At 28.0% G+C, this 17,160-nt stretch overlaps 1 protein-coding gene across 1 annotated transcript; it reads right to left on the bottom strand.

The window, feature by feature from the left end:
- Positions 1-11,063: 11,063 nt before the first annotated feature.
- On the bottom strand, positions 11,064-11,761 carry LOC119675773. Its single transcript, XM_038086981.1, has 2 exons — positions 11,687-11,761; positions 11,064-11,620 (listed from the first exon to the last, which is right to left on the bottom strand). Exons 1-2 carry the CDS (start codon positions 11,759-11,761, stop codon positions 11,129-11,131), a joined length of 567 nt encoding a protein of 188 aa, XP_037942909.1. The 3' UTR covers positions 11,064-11,128.
- Positions 11,762-17,160: the final 5,399 nt, after the last annotated feature.

The raw sequence follows: 17,160 nt of genomic DNA on the forward strand, positions 1-17,160 counted from the left end.
ACAAGCTTAACATACTTGGCTGAAACAATCAGGTGCACTTATTATGGATTCTGGTGCATGTTGGAATCCAAGGTAGTGAAGTAGCAGACAAACTCACACGAAGTGGCGTGGTTTAAATAATGATAGGCCCACACCTTTCTGCGGTCTACGCAAAGAAACACTATCCCTTCTTATGAACATCGCAGAAGGAAAGGAAAGAGAAGTTCTCTTGGGAAGTAGTCTTGCAAGGAACTACCAAAAATATTGCATTCTAAAATGCTTTTAGGGACTTACAATCTGAAATGCTTCAGGGACTGCATAGAACTGTAGAAAACTGTAGAAACTGAAGAGAAAAGAAGAAACCGCATACCATGTGCTAGGCGAATGCCCGGTATTGATGCACAAGCGGAAGAAACCATAATAATATACTGTCTTGCATTAAAGAAATCGGACTTGATGGAATACTATAAGAGGCATAATAGACCTTTTAGGTCACAGCGCACTATCGGTTTTCCTTAGTAATAATAATAATAATACTGAGCAGTAATGTTTGGTTCAATATGACTTCAGTTTCGTCACCGTTATACTATATTTATATTTCGAACTTTAGCTGTCAAACTTTCCTAAGGTAATTACCCAAGCGTCAAGTGTTCACATTATCATTTCAGGTTTTCATTTTGAAAATTGTTGTTTTTATCTTTATATTTGCTTACATTTTGAGTCGGTTTATATACAATTACTTTGTGGGCAGAAGGTATATATAAATATTGTTATTTATTTGTAGATTCTTCATAATATTTTACTAAACATTTCTTTTTATTTGTATTTATAATGGATTGTGATTATAATATTACCAAATAATAATTTTAAATATTTGTTATTTATTTTCTCATTTATTTCTGAAACTGTAATATTTAATATTTATATAATTTAATCAGTTCAGTAAATATTAATCATTTTGCTTTTATTTTGAAGTAACATTTAAATATTTGTCACTATTGTACTATTACTGCTATATAAATTTTAATACACATTTAAATACGTTGATAACTCTTTTATAAAGTTTATTATTATTATAGAATGTACATATATATACATATTTATGTAAGCACAGTAAATAAGTAAAATAGTATTTAATAATTCATAACATAACATTTTTTATTCATAACATAATATTAAAAACCTTAAAATATTTTTAATTAATTGTAATCACATATAGTTAAATAAAAAATTGTTAAAAACATACGAATTTCAAAAATTTTCCTCCCACGCAAAATGAATGTAAAAGCTTTTTACTTCCAATGCAACATTATTTCTTCTCACTTTCCATTGCAACACATAAAAAGTTGTTGCATAGCATAAGAATCATTGAAATGAATACTTCCAGCGACCCAAAAATGTAAACAAACTCATGCGCATTACTGCAAAAAACATAATAAAAATTAGCGCCAAAACATTTGTTTATAAGAGTTCCTCAGTATTGTTTGCAGCATGTTTATATACAATAATGTTGCCGACAACTACGAACTATCAAATGTATGTAAACATATGTACTCTTGTTGCGAGCGAGCGAAAACTACCTACTTGATAAGAACGGTGGTATTCTATAGTTAAATAAGATAAATATATAATTTGCCTAAAAATATGTTTTAAATAATAAATTCGAAGAACTTAAATAAATTAATAATGACATAAAGTAAAAATAAATATAAGATAAAGTTTAATAAATAATAAATAAATTGCGATAATATATGTAGAGGATATTGTAGACTATGCTCTGACAAAATGAATTTCTAATTGTAAATAAAATCTTTAAATTGTTATATTATTTTTAAGAAAAAAATTGTGTAATTTCAGGTCTTGAATTTTGAACTTGATTTACTTTTTAAACATAAATAACCAACTTTTCCGGGACACAAAAAAAGAAAAAAAGCCACATAACAATGAACTATTGTATTTGTCACATAAACCATCACGTGCCTTCCGAAATTTATTGTTATTTCGCCCCTAAACCACTAAATTCTTAGCCCACACTGTAGTGATTATACCTATGCCATGCAGTAATTATACTGCACAATGTGCGGTTCCAACGAACGAGTAACAATAACTGATAATAGCTCATAAATTTTTGGTTCTAAGCAAAATTGTGTGGGATTTTTCAATAAATTTATTTTAATTTATTGTTTACATTTTTGTCTGTCCTGACAGTGAACCAATGTTACTCCATTGGTTGCTGGTATTGCTGGTGTTGTTGCATTCGGAAAATATGCATAATTTGCCACTGATTACATAAATTCTTTATTTATTTTTATTAGTGTGTGCAAATATTGAGAATAATTATTTTATTGGACATTCTGGTGCATATTTTGTGGTTGCCGGCAAATATTCCATTTAAGCAACGCGATTTGGTGTTGCATCTTTGTGGCCAACGATGCGTTTTGAATAATTAAGCAATTTTTGGAAAATTTCAAATTCAGTAAAATAAATTATTAATAATTTATTTATTTTGTTTTATAAATAATTATGAGTGTAATTAAAATAAATATAATTTGTGGTATGCATAGATTGTTTTACATGTAATTGCATTACTCATACGCACTGTTGAACAATTTACTTACTGTGAAAGAAATTTATATAAATTTATAATTCCAGGTGTGTACGAACTAATGAACTATCAATAAATGATTTAATTGCAAACCATCAATTAAGTTTTTGTACGCTTAAATTCGTTTTCTTATTTTGTGGTTATCTGTAGTTCATATCAAAAGATGCACTTCACATTTATCGATTTTTAATTAAATCTATTTAAAGTTTTTTACAGTTTTCCATTTATTTTTTGTTGTTTAGTCTTTTAATGAACTATTTTTGTACGGAATAATATAAACTTCCATTTCAACACTAATAAACTGAACATGTCGATTGGAAATTAACAAGAATATATATCAAATTTTAAACCTTGAATTGTATTTTATTTTTGCAACAAAATACGAAGAAACATGACATAAAGTCATTTCAGTTGCAAAACATTACATATATAAATCAAGATAGTATGTACTTAATATAAATTTGAAAAAATTAAAGGATCTATTTAAAATGACATTTGCATGAATTCTAAGCGACATATTAGAACAGCATACCATACCGGTCAATGAAGACGCGCTTAACGTAAGTGTGGATTGTAAAATATTGGCAAATAACATTCATATGCGTTTTAAGATGGATAACACTACGTAAGAGTCTCTCTGGGAACTTCCGTCAAATCCTGAACTAGAACCCTCAAGGCCGCAAAAGATCTTGCCATCCAAAAACCAGATGGTGGTGAACACATTTTAAAAGAAATTGAAATAACCGAGAAATCTTGGAGCGAAGTCAAGCCATTAGCTCACAATCGTACAAAAGAGAGTTGCTTTGTTGAGGCTCTATACTCCAATAGGAGTTAAAGGAGAGAAGGAAAGTTTAATTCATTCGCTTAAGTGTTCTATTGTTGCACTATCTTTTGTGTTATCAGAAGTGAATGAAAAATATTTAATATTAATATTTAAAATGTTTAATAAGAAATTCTCTTAATTTTTTTTAATGCAAAATAGCAATTTTAAATTAAAAATCTTTACTGAGAATTTTTATTCAAAATTTTTATGCACTAAAAATACTAACTAAAATTTAACTAACTTCTGTTTTTGTAATGTTTCTTATTGTCTTATTTTTGCTGCTGTTAGCCAGCACCTTGCGTTTTCATTATTTCATTTTATATTGTTTGTATATGCTCTAGAAATAAGTAGGGCACTAGGTCCCAACAGAGCAGTACCAGCGACCATAGTTGATCTTTTGTGATCTAAATTAAATACTGATTTAATTTTTAACTTAGAACATATATATTCAACATATAGAGAAATGCTTCGTAATTAATATTAATTAAATTTAGAGGAGCGATTCACACTCATATGAAATTTACTGTCGTAAATTTTGTAAATATATGGATATACATTATAACAATATGGACATATATGGTACATATATTTCAATGAATAAAAGTTTAAACAATTATATATAATAAAAAGGTATTTTAAAGTTCAAGTAATGAAAAATACTTTTCATGAAAATACAATAAATTTAAAATAAAAAATATTAATTTCTGCTATGCAGAGCCTACATTTTCAAGCATTATTTCACCTTAACATTTCAATTAATACAATATCATTTATTATAAATAAAAATTTTTATATTGAAATAAGCTACGGCGCATCTTTATTCTCGTGCCAACTGTCTCAACTCATTGAGTTCACGACAAGTTCATAATGTAGAGACTGCATTATTTGTAACATAAAATTTTATGCTTTTAATTAAAGTCAAATTAATACAAAATACGTACAAGCACAGTGTCAACATGCAATAATTATAATTAATACGAAGGAGGCAGACTCACATTTGGGTCAGTTGGCAGTGCATATGTCAGGCCATAAAATGCCTTCTCGCACTGATGCAAACATAATTATGTCAATATGAGCTCAACTGTTAAAAAGGAACCAATTCGTTTCATTTGGGCTTGGTTTGTTCGCTTGCTTGAGTTGGAAAAAAGGATCGGTGAAATGTATGTGAAAGTCAAACCACGATTTTACACACATTTCATTTTAACGGTGGCAACCTTTATACGCCAAATGATGTGTTATACAAAAACCATTTTTATTTTTGTTTTTCTTCTCATTTTTTTATTTGCTTTTCTACTTTTCACACCTCCGTCATTTCTGTTTTACTTTAATTACAAAGTTGCCACATATTCAGACCTTAAAAAAATTATTAAATATTTGCTGCAAGGATGATTATATGCTTTGCACTTTGTGGTAAATATTTAACTTAGTTTCATGGCTTAGGAATTGAAAAATATATAAATAATTTTAATATTATGCAAATACCGTATATATACTTAAAATATACTTGAAATATATAAAGCAATAAGTTATTTACATTTCCAGAATATCTTCAAAAAATCTTTCAAGAAAGAAATAATTCCAAGACCACTGATGATGGGTATTTGACAATACTCGATACAGCTGTGTGAGCAGCCAAAAATTTAATTAATTTAAAATAATAAAAATAAATTGTTGTTGTTGCAATATCGATAAAAACCTCTATATTGAAAACAATACTTTCCACGCAATGTTGCTAACTAAGCATTAATAATATATCTTCTTGTTCTTGTTCTTGAGTTAGTGCTATTACGCACTTTTACTCTATAATGGCTGGGGGGCTTATCACTACCCCACACTAGGGTTTAACTAGGTTAAGAAATCATATCATTTATTTGCCTTTTATTTGATGACGGACCTTAAATCAGCATATCTTCCTGAGAGTCCAGAAGTGGACTATGAAAATGAAATGTAACATCGAAAATGAAAACAAAATGTCATTTCGACATTTTTATATCAAAACTGATTGATAAAGTATTGTTTATAGGGCTGTATTCAAGAAAAGGTTTTAAATGAAGGGAAAGTTCGAACATTGTTGTGCCTATTTTTATATGATAAAGTTAGCTTTGATAACTGGGTTTCGACCCAAAACCGATTTCTACCAGCAAACAAGTGCTTTTAGGTAATATGTATATTAAGTTAAGTCCATTATTTTTAATGTTTATTTAATGTATTCAAAATATAGGTGCCACATTGACGCAGTTATATCGAATATTTTTGTATTATACTATCTTCAGACAGCCAAATTTCCTTAATTTCGTAAAATGAAATTTCGTTAATTTCGAAAGTGTTCACACTGCTCTAAATTAAGGAAATTTTAGGTTTTTTGTTAACTTTTAAAAGTTAATTATTATAACTATAAAGGATGGTATTCAGTAGTTTTACTTTAGTGGATTTCTAGTATGTGAATTATTATTTTTCACTCTATTTAAAGTTAATAACAATAGTTTTTTCTTATATTGAAATTTAAAAATTTCCACTTCTTTCAAAGTACTTTTCCGGTTTTATTAAAGTCAACTGTCACTAACATTTATTTTAAAAAAAATATCACCTATTCGTTATCTTAACTTTATATTTTGCTTAAAATTTATCTTACGCATAGTTGCATTTAAAATTTCCCTTAATATCAGTCTTCGTTTAAACGAAATTAAAGCCATTTTCTTTAATTTCGTTCTAACCTCAAAACTAGATTTTTTACGGAAAAAACAACTTAATTTCGCTGAAACGAATATGACATTAAGATTTTTGCTAAATTAAGGTGTATCTGAACATAATAACGAAATAATTGTAAAAAATTATCAATAGACTGTGATTATACATAATATATTTTCAATCAGTTTTAAAAATAGAAATTTTAAACTATATGTATGAACATCAAAAATTTAAAGAAGATTTGCAAAACTTATTATATTAATAATTCTTACTATTGAATTCATTCTAAATATATATATGGTTTATTCAGGCCTTATTAAAATTTCAACTAGCTATACAAAAGCTTCTATTTTATTATAATTTAGTGCCATTTATAATATCGAATAAAAAGATTCTTAAGTATATAGCAAACTCTTCGCACGAATTCGTTTTATAAAACAATATTCCATGAACTATATTATGCTCCTCAACCACCATAATTCTCTGACTCCATTAGCATAACAATCATTTTGCATTTATCATTTTAGTTATTCCCATAAAACTATTTACCAACTTAAGTGTTTAATTAAACCGCATAGAAGTCAGTTAGCACATTTAGTAATGCTCAAAACCAAACCGCCCCGCCTCAACACCAAAATGGGAGAGGGTATTTAAAATCGCGGAAAAATGATACAGGAAAGAGATTTTCGTAATTTTCATTTCAGTTAAATTACAATTTTCCATTTTATTATGTATTTAACGTGATAAAAATATTTTGTGTTTCATAATAGAAACATATTATATTTAAATATATGTGAATTAAAATACACAACCATGAATATGCATATATGTATATGTGTACTATATATGGTAGATGTGTACTTGCACTCTTATCAAGAACTATGTTAGGGAATTCGTAAGAGTATTTTTGATAGAAAGCGAGTAGTTTGGCTTTTTGGTGCGGCGCAAAGCAATTTAAAATAAAATTTATGCTAATTTGCGTATATGGAAAATAGCAGATGTACAGTGTATATTTCAACTGGGAATGAAAAATAATGAATTATGAGTATAATTGAAACACAAAGCGAAAATATAATGCTCTAGAAAAAAAAATTTTGAAAGCAGTTGAAATACTCTGCTTTCATATTTTGCATTGGTAATTTAGTATGCAAGGCTATTATTCAAATTTTTTTTTGTGAAAAGAAATTATATTTTAATGGAAGTGAAAACATAATATACTAATATTATTGTTAACAATAGAAAATTGTGATCCATATTGCGTTGCTTTTAACAAAAAACTTATAACAAGTCCGTATGGCTACATAACCAACCACTACTAATACTTATCTGAGCAATAGTATTTTGTGCTTTTAGTAATTTATATTCAATTAACAGTCATAGAAAAAAATACGACAATATACTTGCCTTCACAATCGGAGAGATTAATTTCAAACCTTCCATTAAATCCTTGAAAGGTTCAAGTAAATCATTTTATCTAAAGGGCCCATTAGACAGCAACGTTCGTTGTCAACGCGCGCTTGCCATTACACAAACAATTTTTAAAAAATTTTTTAAACACGCCCCAGATAAAACAACAAATATACTAAAAAATCGCTCTCACATGAGAATTTTTTTCTCCTACTTTTCTCCTACTTTGTGAAATGCGAAATTTGTTTGTGTAATAGTAACAATTGAAATTTTAAGAAATGTGTTGACGAAAATCAAAAAATTTTGATATTTCTTCAAACATGCTCGTGTTTTTGCATATACAGTCGGATTTGGTCGGCATGCAAAATTTTATTTATTTTGAGAAATGGAAGCGTAAACATCGTTTAAATGCACGCATGATTTGTCGTTAGCATGCGATGCTTTGCAAATATGAATGAATTTAATTTTAAATATTTGTATTTTCTACCTAGGTAAAATTTTTTAATTTCCAAAACATTTTATTAAGAAGAATTAAAATATTAATAACCTTGGGCTAAAAAAAATAACCAAACATTAAATTACAATAAAAATTTTGTTTTAAATATTAATTGCATTGTACACCTACGGAAAATTTAAAATAAAATAAAAATACAAAAAATACTAAAAAATACCAAAAAAAAAAATTAAATTATATAAAATATAATATAAATAAAAATAAATATATAAATTGAAATCATAAAAATAAATATAAATATATAAAATAAAATTATAAATTAAATGTAAAACATCATTTTTCGTAAGGAAATTACGCATAGCAGCCGCTGTCGACACTTCAGCGATTGCTTTAATACTGATGAGTGAACAAATTTTGCATTCTTTGCTGGAGGCGTGTTTAAAAAATTGTTGGTAAATTTAATGTGTAATGGAGAGAGAAGACTTCGTGTGTTTGTCAACGCGCGTTGATGTCTAAAGGCCACTTAAGCCATAATAGTGTTATTTTTCGTTGACCTTGTAATCTTACTAAACTTTTCCATATCTACAATAAATAAGGCTTAATACAAGTATATAATCACATTAATAGAAAAGAAAATAAGTGTGTAGTTGACTTCGATTTGGCATTCTAACTGCATGTTCACACTATACAAAGTAATCTTGAACTCTCCTTACAGAGGTTAAAGTATCAAAATAAGGTTAACTAAATTTAACAAAGTTAACACAAGCAAAAATGTCAAATCGAAACAATTTTATTTCTTCATTCAGCATCCACATTCACACTACAATGGCAATGCCGATGCCGATGCCTGGCAAGGACCTTCTGTTAAATGATGCTCCTTGCGAATTTAAGTTCACGACTTTTCGCTTTTCTTTCAGAGAACAATAGCATTAACCATAGCAAAGCATAGTATCAAAGACAATCCATGACAACAAGTGGAAGTTTGAAATCAAATAACAATGAAATAAATATCACAGCTGCATGTGTCAAATAAATATAGACGTGTTTTTTTTAAAATAATATATTTTGAAATTTAAGAAAATATTTTTTAGACAAGTTTATCAAAAAGAAGTTTCAGTCAACTTATTATAAATACAGGAATACAATTGAAGGTATTTAAGCAATGTTTTTTATATTTTATTTCAATGTCAGCAAAAAATATGTAATTTTCTATATTGTTGTTGTTGTTGTGGTTTGAGTTAGTGCTATTGCGCACTTTTACTCTTCTGTGGCTGGTGGGCTTAGCCCTGCTTTAACTATACTAGAATTATTATCATTTATTTATCTTTTAACTGATGATGGACCGTAGATCAGCATATCTTCCTGTGCGTCCCGAGGTGAACTTCTATACATATTTTGAAAATTTCAATAAAATCATCAAATTTATATACATCACTTTGATTAATGATATTTTAGTCTAAACTTGTCATACACACATCCATATTCACGTAACACAGTTTTTATCTTAACATAATTATCGTATTGCTGCAGAAACTAAATCGTATTGCTCTCTTGTACTACTTGGTAGGGTTTGACAAGTGTAGGACTTCTTTCCCTCGTGAATTAAATGTTATGTTTTACACTTCTCTATAATCAACGTAATATTAAAATTGTGATATAAAGAATTAATTGTACTTAAGGGGATAATAATACAAATTCAATATGCTATCTATTATGAGAGTGATGCTTTTAATTGTCAATGCAGCGTAGGGACAATCACAATACAGGCAATCACATGATAAATGATCATGGCATTTATCGCCGTTGATCATGAGTACCTTTTTATTGATCATGAGCAGAAGGGTTGTTATCCAGTGAACGTCATGTTAACTTTAATAGATGAAAAATTTTGTACAGATATATCATGTTTGTTCCTAAAATGCACAAACTCTGGTAATTATTACTGAACAACGTAAGGGCAAAATATATAGAAAGCTAACTTTCATAGACCTAAAATCGGGATTTTTGGACATATGTATAGAGCAAAATTTCTTGGAAAGCATTGCAACAGAATAATATCAATTCGGGGATAGTAAACATAATTCAAGCGACAAGCATGTGAGAAAAATTGTTAAGTTAAGAAACATTTACGAAATTATCCAGTTTTAAATAAGGGTAAGGAATCCTTCTGTTTAACTCAGTTGAACCCATTAGTTTTTGGTATGTTAATGCATATTAACAGTCAAGCTGAGAATATGAGCACCGAACAAAGAACCTTTTAACTGTTGAAATCTTGTAAACGCAGAGGATCGTATAATATTTATTTCAACAACAGAAGAAAGCTTCAAAAGACTGTCAACCAGTGGAAAGCAAAAAGAAATAACAATACAACTATTTATCATCTCGTGAATATTAACCAAATGTTTAATCATACTAACGTTTTAAGAAAGCAAGGCACATACCAATAATTACACAAAACTTTTTTAAAAATCGGATAATATAGAATAAACTCAGCACCAACTATAGAGCTTCGCAAACTCACTGCTGAGGAAAATAAAATAAGAAGCGATGGTACAAAAACCGAACTACAGCAAATTCATATCATATTCATATCATATAGTCAAATGCCATTTATTGAAGTGGTGCAATCATGTCTCAAAACTGTCACAATTGATCATTCTCAGACGCAAACTAAATACTGGAAAAAAATAGTTCTTTACTTGTACTTCTATTCTTATACGCCCAAGATTATTATTTTCAAACACAGTGAGAAAATATAGACCATAAGCAAAATAAAAAGAATGGCGTAGAAAACAATGAAAAAGATTTGAATAATATCAAATACACACGTCTTTACTTCATACCATGTTTTCTTATTTATTAGATCGTGGCACCAATAAAGACGTTAAACACCAATTGAAAGTGCATTTTTTGGACTATAAATTGTTATAGGAATTTTCAATTAATCCAGTTTATAGATATTAAGGTATTTAGGTATTACTTTAGTAAGGCTTTATTAAATGAAGTTTTCGTGTTAAATATTTTCAGATACACATAATCCTAGTTAATCACTTACTATTTTTTATTTTAATTTGATAAAGAAATATTGCAAATTTACACTTCTTTGAAAAAAATGCACTCCATATTCGTATATTTCCACTTTCAGAGTGTTTTAAAAGAAATTGATTTGAGTTTAAAAGAAACCATCTCTTGAAAACTTTGCTAAAACTTCCCAGCTAGCATTTACTCTGCCAGAAAATTTTGATATAAACTTGAAATATCCAGGTTCCATTGGAGGAAAATATTTCGTTGTAACAATACATCGAGTGAAAAGAATGCGACGCTTCGTCAGTGGTGGTACAAACTTCCCAACGATTTGCGGGGCTTTCGGTGCACATTCTCTTGTGTAATTCATAAAGAAACGCTTATAAACACCATTAATATTATTGTGCAACGTATCTTTGGGAGCCTTAATTGCAGTTGGCTTATAGGGATTATTACCATAACGGCTCTTAAGTACAACAATTTCAACCATCCATTCATCGGTTGTATCTTCTTTGAAATCCATTAAACCGGAAAGAGCATACACTCCTCTTTTGATGCGTTCCAATTTCATATTAGTTTCAAAAATATCATTATTAGAGCTACTGCCTTTGACTGAAATAAATTCTACATCCGAATTCATCTATAATAAAAAAATTATATTATATTAACTTTGAATTACAAAAATTATATTTATTTAAAAACTTACCAATCCACCACATATTGTCCAATAGGAAAATAAAAATACAGGAACTATCAATAACGAACCTTTCAACTGCCACATCTTGTATGATTATTAATTAGGTAAAGTATGTACGCTACTTTTTATACCTGATTAATATCATCAAAATTATTGTTTAATTAATTATACAAAATATATAATATATTATTAATTATTTGGTATTTAATAACTTCAACAATATAATATAATAATATTAACTATACGGGATATGATATTATCGTTTGAAAGCATTACATGCTGTTGTAGTATAAAATATGAATAAATGCTGTAGAATATAATATACAGGGTTACGTTTTTAAAAACTATTACATAATTTAAGGCATATCTCATTCTAATCTGATCACGTACAATGAAATGAATATAAAATAAATCACTTTGATAGGTGTTATGTATCTAATAGGTCTTGCATGTTATTAAAAGTCAACAATAGTGTTACAAAGCAACACAATTGATTGTAAATTTATTTTTCTAAAAATAATTAAATATTATTACTACTATATTTTACTACTAACGGTAATTTAACTCGCATAATAACAATTTAACTATGTAATAAATGAACATTGTACTCTAATTGGTCCAATAGATACGAATCGTTTCTACACTGGCTATGACTGGCTGGATATCTGTTTACAAAAAATTAAATAATTCATAAAAATTTCTATTACCCCTCACAGAATTAAAATAAAGATATATATCTCGAGCATATTTTCGAAACGGGTGTAATTTTTCATTTACAGAATTTTCTGAATTTATATTCGATTATAAATTCATAGCGAAAAACTTTGCCTTTCAACAAACTTTAAATAAAATTTTAAAAATAAATTTTAGTTTTACAGATATATGTTAAACTGAGTTGGTTTGATTATATTTAATTAGTATTGTGTGCCAGTGATTAAAATTCAGGCTTTGTTGTCTTTCTACTTTACCCACTATTGAGCACAAGTGATGCATTTTAATATTTTGTTTTTTTTTTGTTTTTGTTGGCATATTATTATCGCAGACTACCACTAAACTTGCTTTGAACTCATTCAAACCAAAATTAATTAAAGAACGTAAAGAACTTAACATTTGAATAAGAAGTTATTCGATGTATAATAATGAAATGGACACCATTCTCTCAAACGCGAATATGGTTGCAAGAAGTTTCACACCCTTAAATTAACATATTTCGTCGGTGCAATTACCATAGTACCTTTCTAGTACTAAACTTTAGTACTGAATGTATGCATACCTTTTTCATTAATATTTCGCACAGTTTTTGGTGGAACGCAAGTAACTAAATTGAATACAAGCCAATTTCAGTGAAAATAATCTCTATAGATCTATCCGACTATCTTGTTTTTTTACTGCAACAATTTTTAAAGCTCAATCATCTATGCTAAAATAGATTATACTGATCTAGATCTATCGCCACTATCTGTGTGTTTTATTTACTGCAATCAATAGAAATCAAAATGGTTGTAAATATAACAAAAATTCTATCTTGTTTTGATATTTCGCTCTACGTACATCAAATATTTTGCCCGAAGATTAATCAATTAGTGAAAGATTCATTATGAAGATATAAGAAGCAGAAAATATAGGTGGATTTTCTTATATAAGCTATAGAGAGTAGTGTAGCAGTAACATCAACACTGCTATTACCAATTCCCTTATATATTTTCATATGTACAATAAAAAATTAAATAAATCCGAAGAAAAAGCAAAAGAATAACTTTGCAAAAAGAATGCTCCGAATCACACGATCAAAACGTAGATGGTTATATGATATGTCTGTGTTGGCATTTGTAATGAGTTTTTGTTTCAATAATATCTTGATTGTTGAAGTATATTCTTAACATATATTATTATTTTTGAATTCATTAAAGAGATGGTTACTTGCACAATATAAGGTATGTACTCGTATAAGGTATATGTTATATATATATGTTATATATATATTAAATTACACCATATTGTATTATAATGACATATGATATTATATATATGAGATATGTATGAGAACGGCTTGATTGTTTTAAGGTTGACAATAATTTGGATAACATATAACATTATGATTTCTTATATCATCGATTATTGAATGATGTGTTGGTAAAGAAACAGGACAAGTGTGACGTTAGTCATTTTAAATGAACTGAAATTTATTCTTCAAGTTAAGTTAGCACAAGTGTTTGCGAGCATCGTTCTGACGAAAGTTAGTAGGTTTTATTATAAAGCAAGTTATTACAAGTGACATATGTCCTCAATCAATGCTTGTTTGAATACTTGTTTGAAGTCAATAAAAAACCAAGCATTTCGAATATTATATATATATTTCTCAAACATTCGCAACATATTGAGAAGTTCAAAGGACTTAATTACTTTTAATTAATTTGATGCATATCAAAAGCGTATAAGGAATTAATTATAATCTTTAACCTGCTTAAGTATACCTGCTCATTGTCTTTCCTCTTTGAAGGATATAGATTGCTATGCATATGATATCTTATGTTTATGAACATATATAATACCACTCAGAAAAATATGCTCTAATCAAATACTAAATTGATCTAATCCTTTTGTTAGAAAAATTTTAGCTCCTCTGGTAAGGTAGATATGAAATCAACACGTGATATGGTTGAACCAACATGATGCGTCGAGTAAGAAAATTTTGACCTGAGATTTAGTTAAAATTTGTTAAAATCAACCAAATTCTTTTTCTGAGTGTTTGGAGGCATTAATGTTTTTTAATGAAAAGTTACCCACTTACTTGGTAACAAGTCATTCAAACATAAAAACCAATCTTTCAACTTAATTAATTTTAATTTTCGATTTAGAATAGATTAAATGTTAAAATTGATTGTCTTGAGGTTGAAAAGTTTTCTATTATTGCATCTAATGCTAAATTTGGGTTCTTCTGTCAATGATGACAAATTAGTTACCATTGTGTTATTATGCACACTCAAATTATCTTCATACTATTACAATTCATAATATTAGAGTGCTCAATAAAAATTACTACTATTTATTACAGAAGAACTTTAAAAAGCCACTTATCGTTTCACTAAATGTGCCGAGTGCATACTTTCAAGTAATATTACATACTTCATGTAAATTATACACAACAACAGAGATACTAGAATACTTACCGTATCTTGTACCTTCCAAGTTCAACTGACTTTGGGAACTATTGTTTCTAACACATTTTCTTTATAATTTATTCTATCTTCTTACGTTTTGTCTGCAACTTAGTTACTTAATAGGTAAACCAACCAGCTTAATTAATTCTCTTCATTTGTCAACTGAGCACTTTTTAGAAGAATCTTCCTAAAATAGCAGACATTTGAAGGATTTACGCATTTTACTTTTTGCATTTTACTCAGAAAGCAGTACGTCTTGTATCCTTGCTTCTATGTGCTTTTAGGTCTTTTATTTGAATTTGCATTTGGCGTACACCTAATTTGATTTAAATGAGTTCGGATAACCGTGACAATGTAATTATGTGTCAACAGCAACAGATGCGAACGAAAATGTAGAATAATTTCCTTCTTGGTTACTGCGGCGGAAAGGTAAATTTATACATTTATAGCAGACGATTTTTTCAACAAATTAAAATGGATTAAAGAAAGTTAAATAATTTAGTTCTTAAGGTTTCATAATTATTATCTTTAATGCACTTTTAAAGAAGTGAGTCATTTCAAGTGACTTGATTTAAATTAAGTTTTTTTTCATTAATTTTCCGAAGTATAAGACATTCCATGCTAGTAAGGAATGAGTAAAATGTATTAGATCGTATATACAAGCATCTTTAATAATTGTGGAAAAATAAGTATCCAAATAATTTTTAATAAAATGAAAACTCAATGTCATCATCTTTACCTTTAGCTATAATAATTCGGTAGAACTTCATGTTCTTTTCCAATGCATGCTTAGTGTCATTAATTTCGTAGTTTAAACAGTTATAAATATCAAATCTAATCATCGATTTAGCGATCGTCGTCTTACCTTGAAAAATTTTTGATTTTTTTTAAACGTATGTTTAAATATATTTTCATTCGTTTCTTTTGGAAGAAATCCATATATCTGCGAGAATATCAAAATGTTTTTAGCAAATAATTTCTTAATATATTTTATTTCGGAAACGACTATTTTAATTTTTTCCTTTGATATGTATTAATTGATATAAATTAGTAAAATTTAAAGAGACATAAAATTTGCTTATGCGACAAAAAGTAATTGGAAACAATATTTGCTAAAAAGGTAATTTTTTTTATTGAAGCATATATAATTTTTTTTAAAATGCAATTTTTATGCTGAAGTAATTATTTCTTTTGACAATATGAACTGCAGAATAATGATTACTAAACAATGAATCACTGTATTGTAATTCATAGATTTACAAAATGAACTTATGTGAAGGCTACAACTGCCGGCATTAAAAATAAGCTCCTTTTACACGCCTGATCTGAAAACTTTATCAAACATCTAAATAGACACAATTAAGAAGATTTAGCCAAACAGATGGCTATCACAATTCTTGAATTTTTAATTCTCTTTAAAATACGTAGGGAATCATAAAACTTCCCCATAGTAATGAGTAATTTGATTCCTTTGATTCTCAATTATCGTAAAGGCATGTCTCTAATTTTTCTGAAGACCCGGTTATCTGTGTGTGGAACCTTGATGTTAATCAATTTAACCTAATATAAATGGTTTTTCATGAAATATTCATTTATATTGTTTTGGTATTAACAATAAAATATTAGAACATTTATAACCTATAACAAGAGACTTCATTTTTTTCCTTCATCTTACTCCAAATCTGCATAACATATTGAATTTCGTATTTAGGGTAAACATTTTATTTAAAAATCTTGTCTTTTCAAAAGTACCTACTGCAGAAGTGTCATACGATACTGCTTATATTGTATGAAACATGAGATGTTATACATGTCGCCATATTCTCTCAGCAACATAGATTATTAACATACCATCTGTCTTCTATACCTTCTGCCTTCTTGCAGGATCTCGTATTTTATTAATTTTTTTTTAAAATTCACCACGATAATCTACTATTTAAATTCTATATTAATAATTTTTAACTGAACGAAATATTTTGTTTGTTTTCGTATCGTGGTTACCGTGTAGGTATGATTTATTAATTCTCCAAACCAAATTCGTCACAATAGTATACATCATCCTAACCTGAAGCATTTTTTAAAAAAATTGTGAGATATTGTTTCAATTGTAACAGTCCGTCTTTTAAGTTTATGATATATATATCGGTAACTGCAATAAAATCTGCAGTTTTCAAGGTCTATGTTAATATTGAAATTAAAGTGTGTGAACTTTTTAAGTGAACCACTTATTGAAACAAATAGCCAATCATGCCCTTATGTTACACTTTATCCACCAATATGGTTTCATATTATATTTCTCTTGTTACAATTATGTATATGGTA

Source organism: Teleopsis dalmanni, chromosome 2 (genome assembly GCF_002237135.1).
Source record: "Teleopsis dalmanni isolate 2A chromosome 2, ASM223713v2, whole genome shotgun sequence".
Taxonomy (NCBI): domain Eukaryota; kingdom Metazoa; phylum Arthropoda; class Insecta; order Diptera; family Diopsidae; genus Teleopsis; species Teleopsis dalmanni.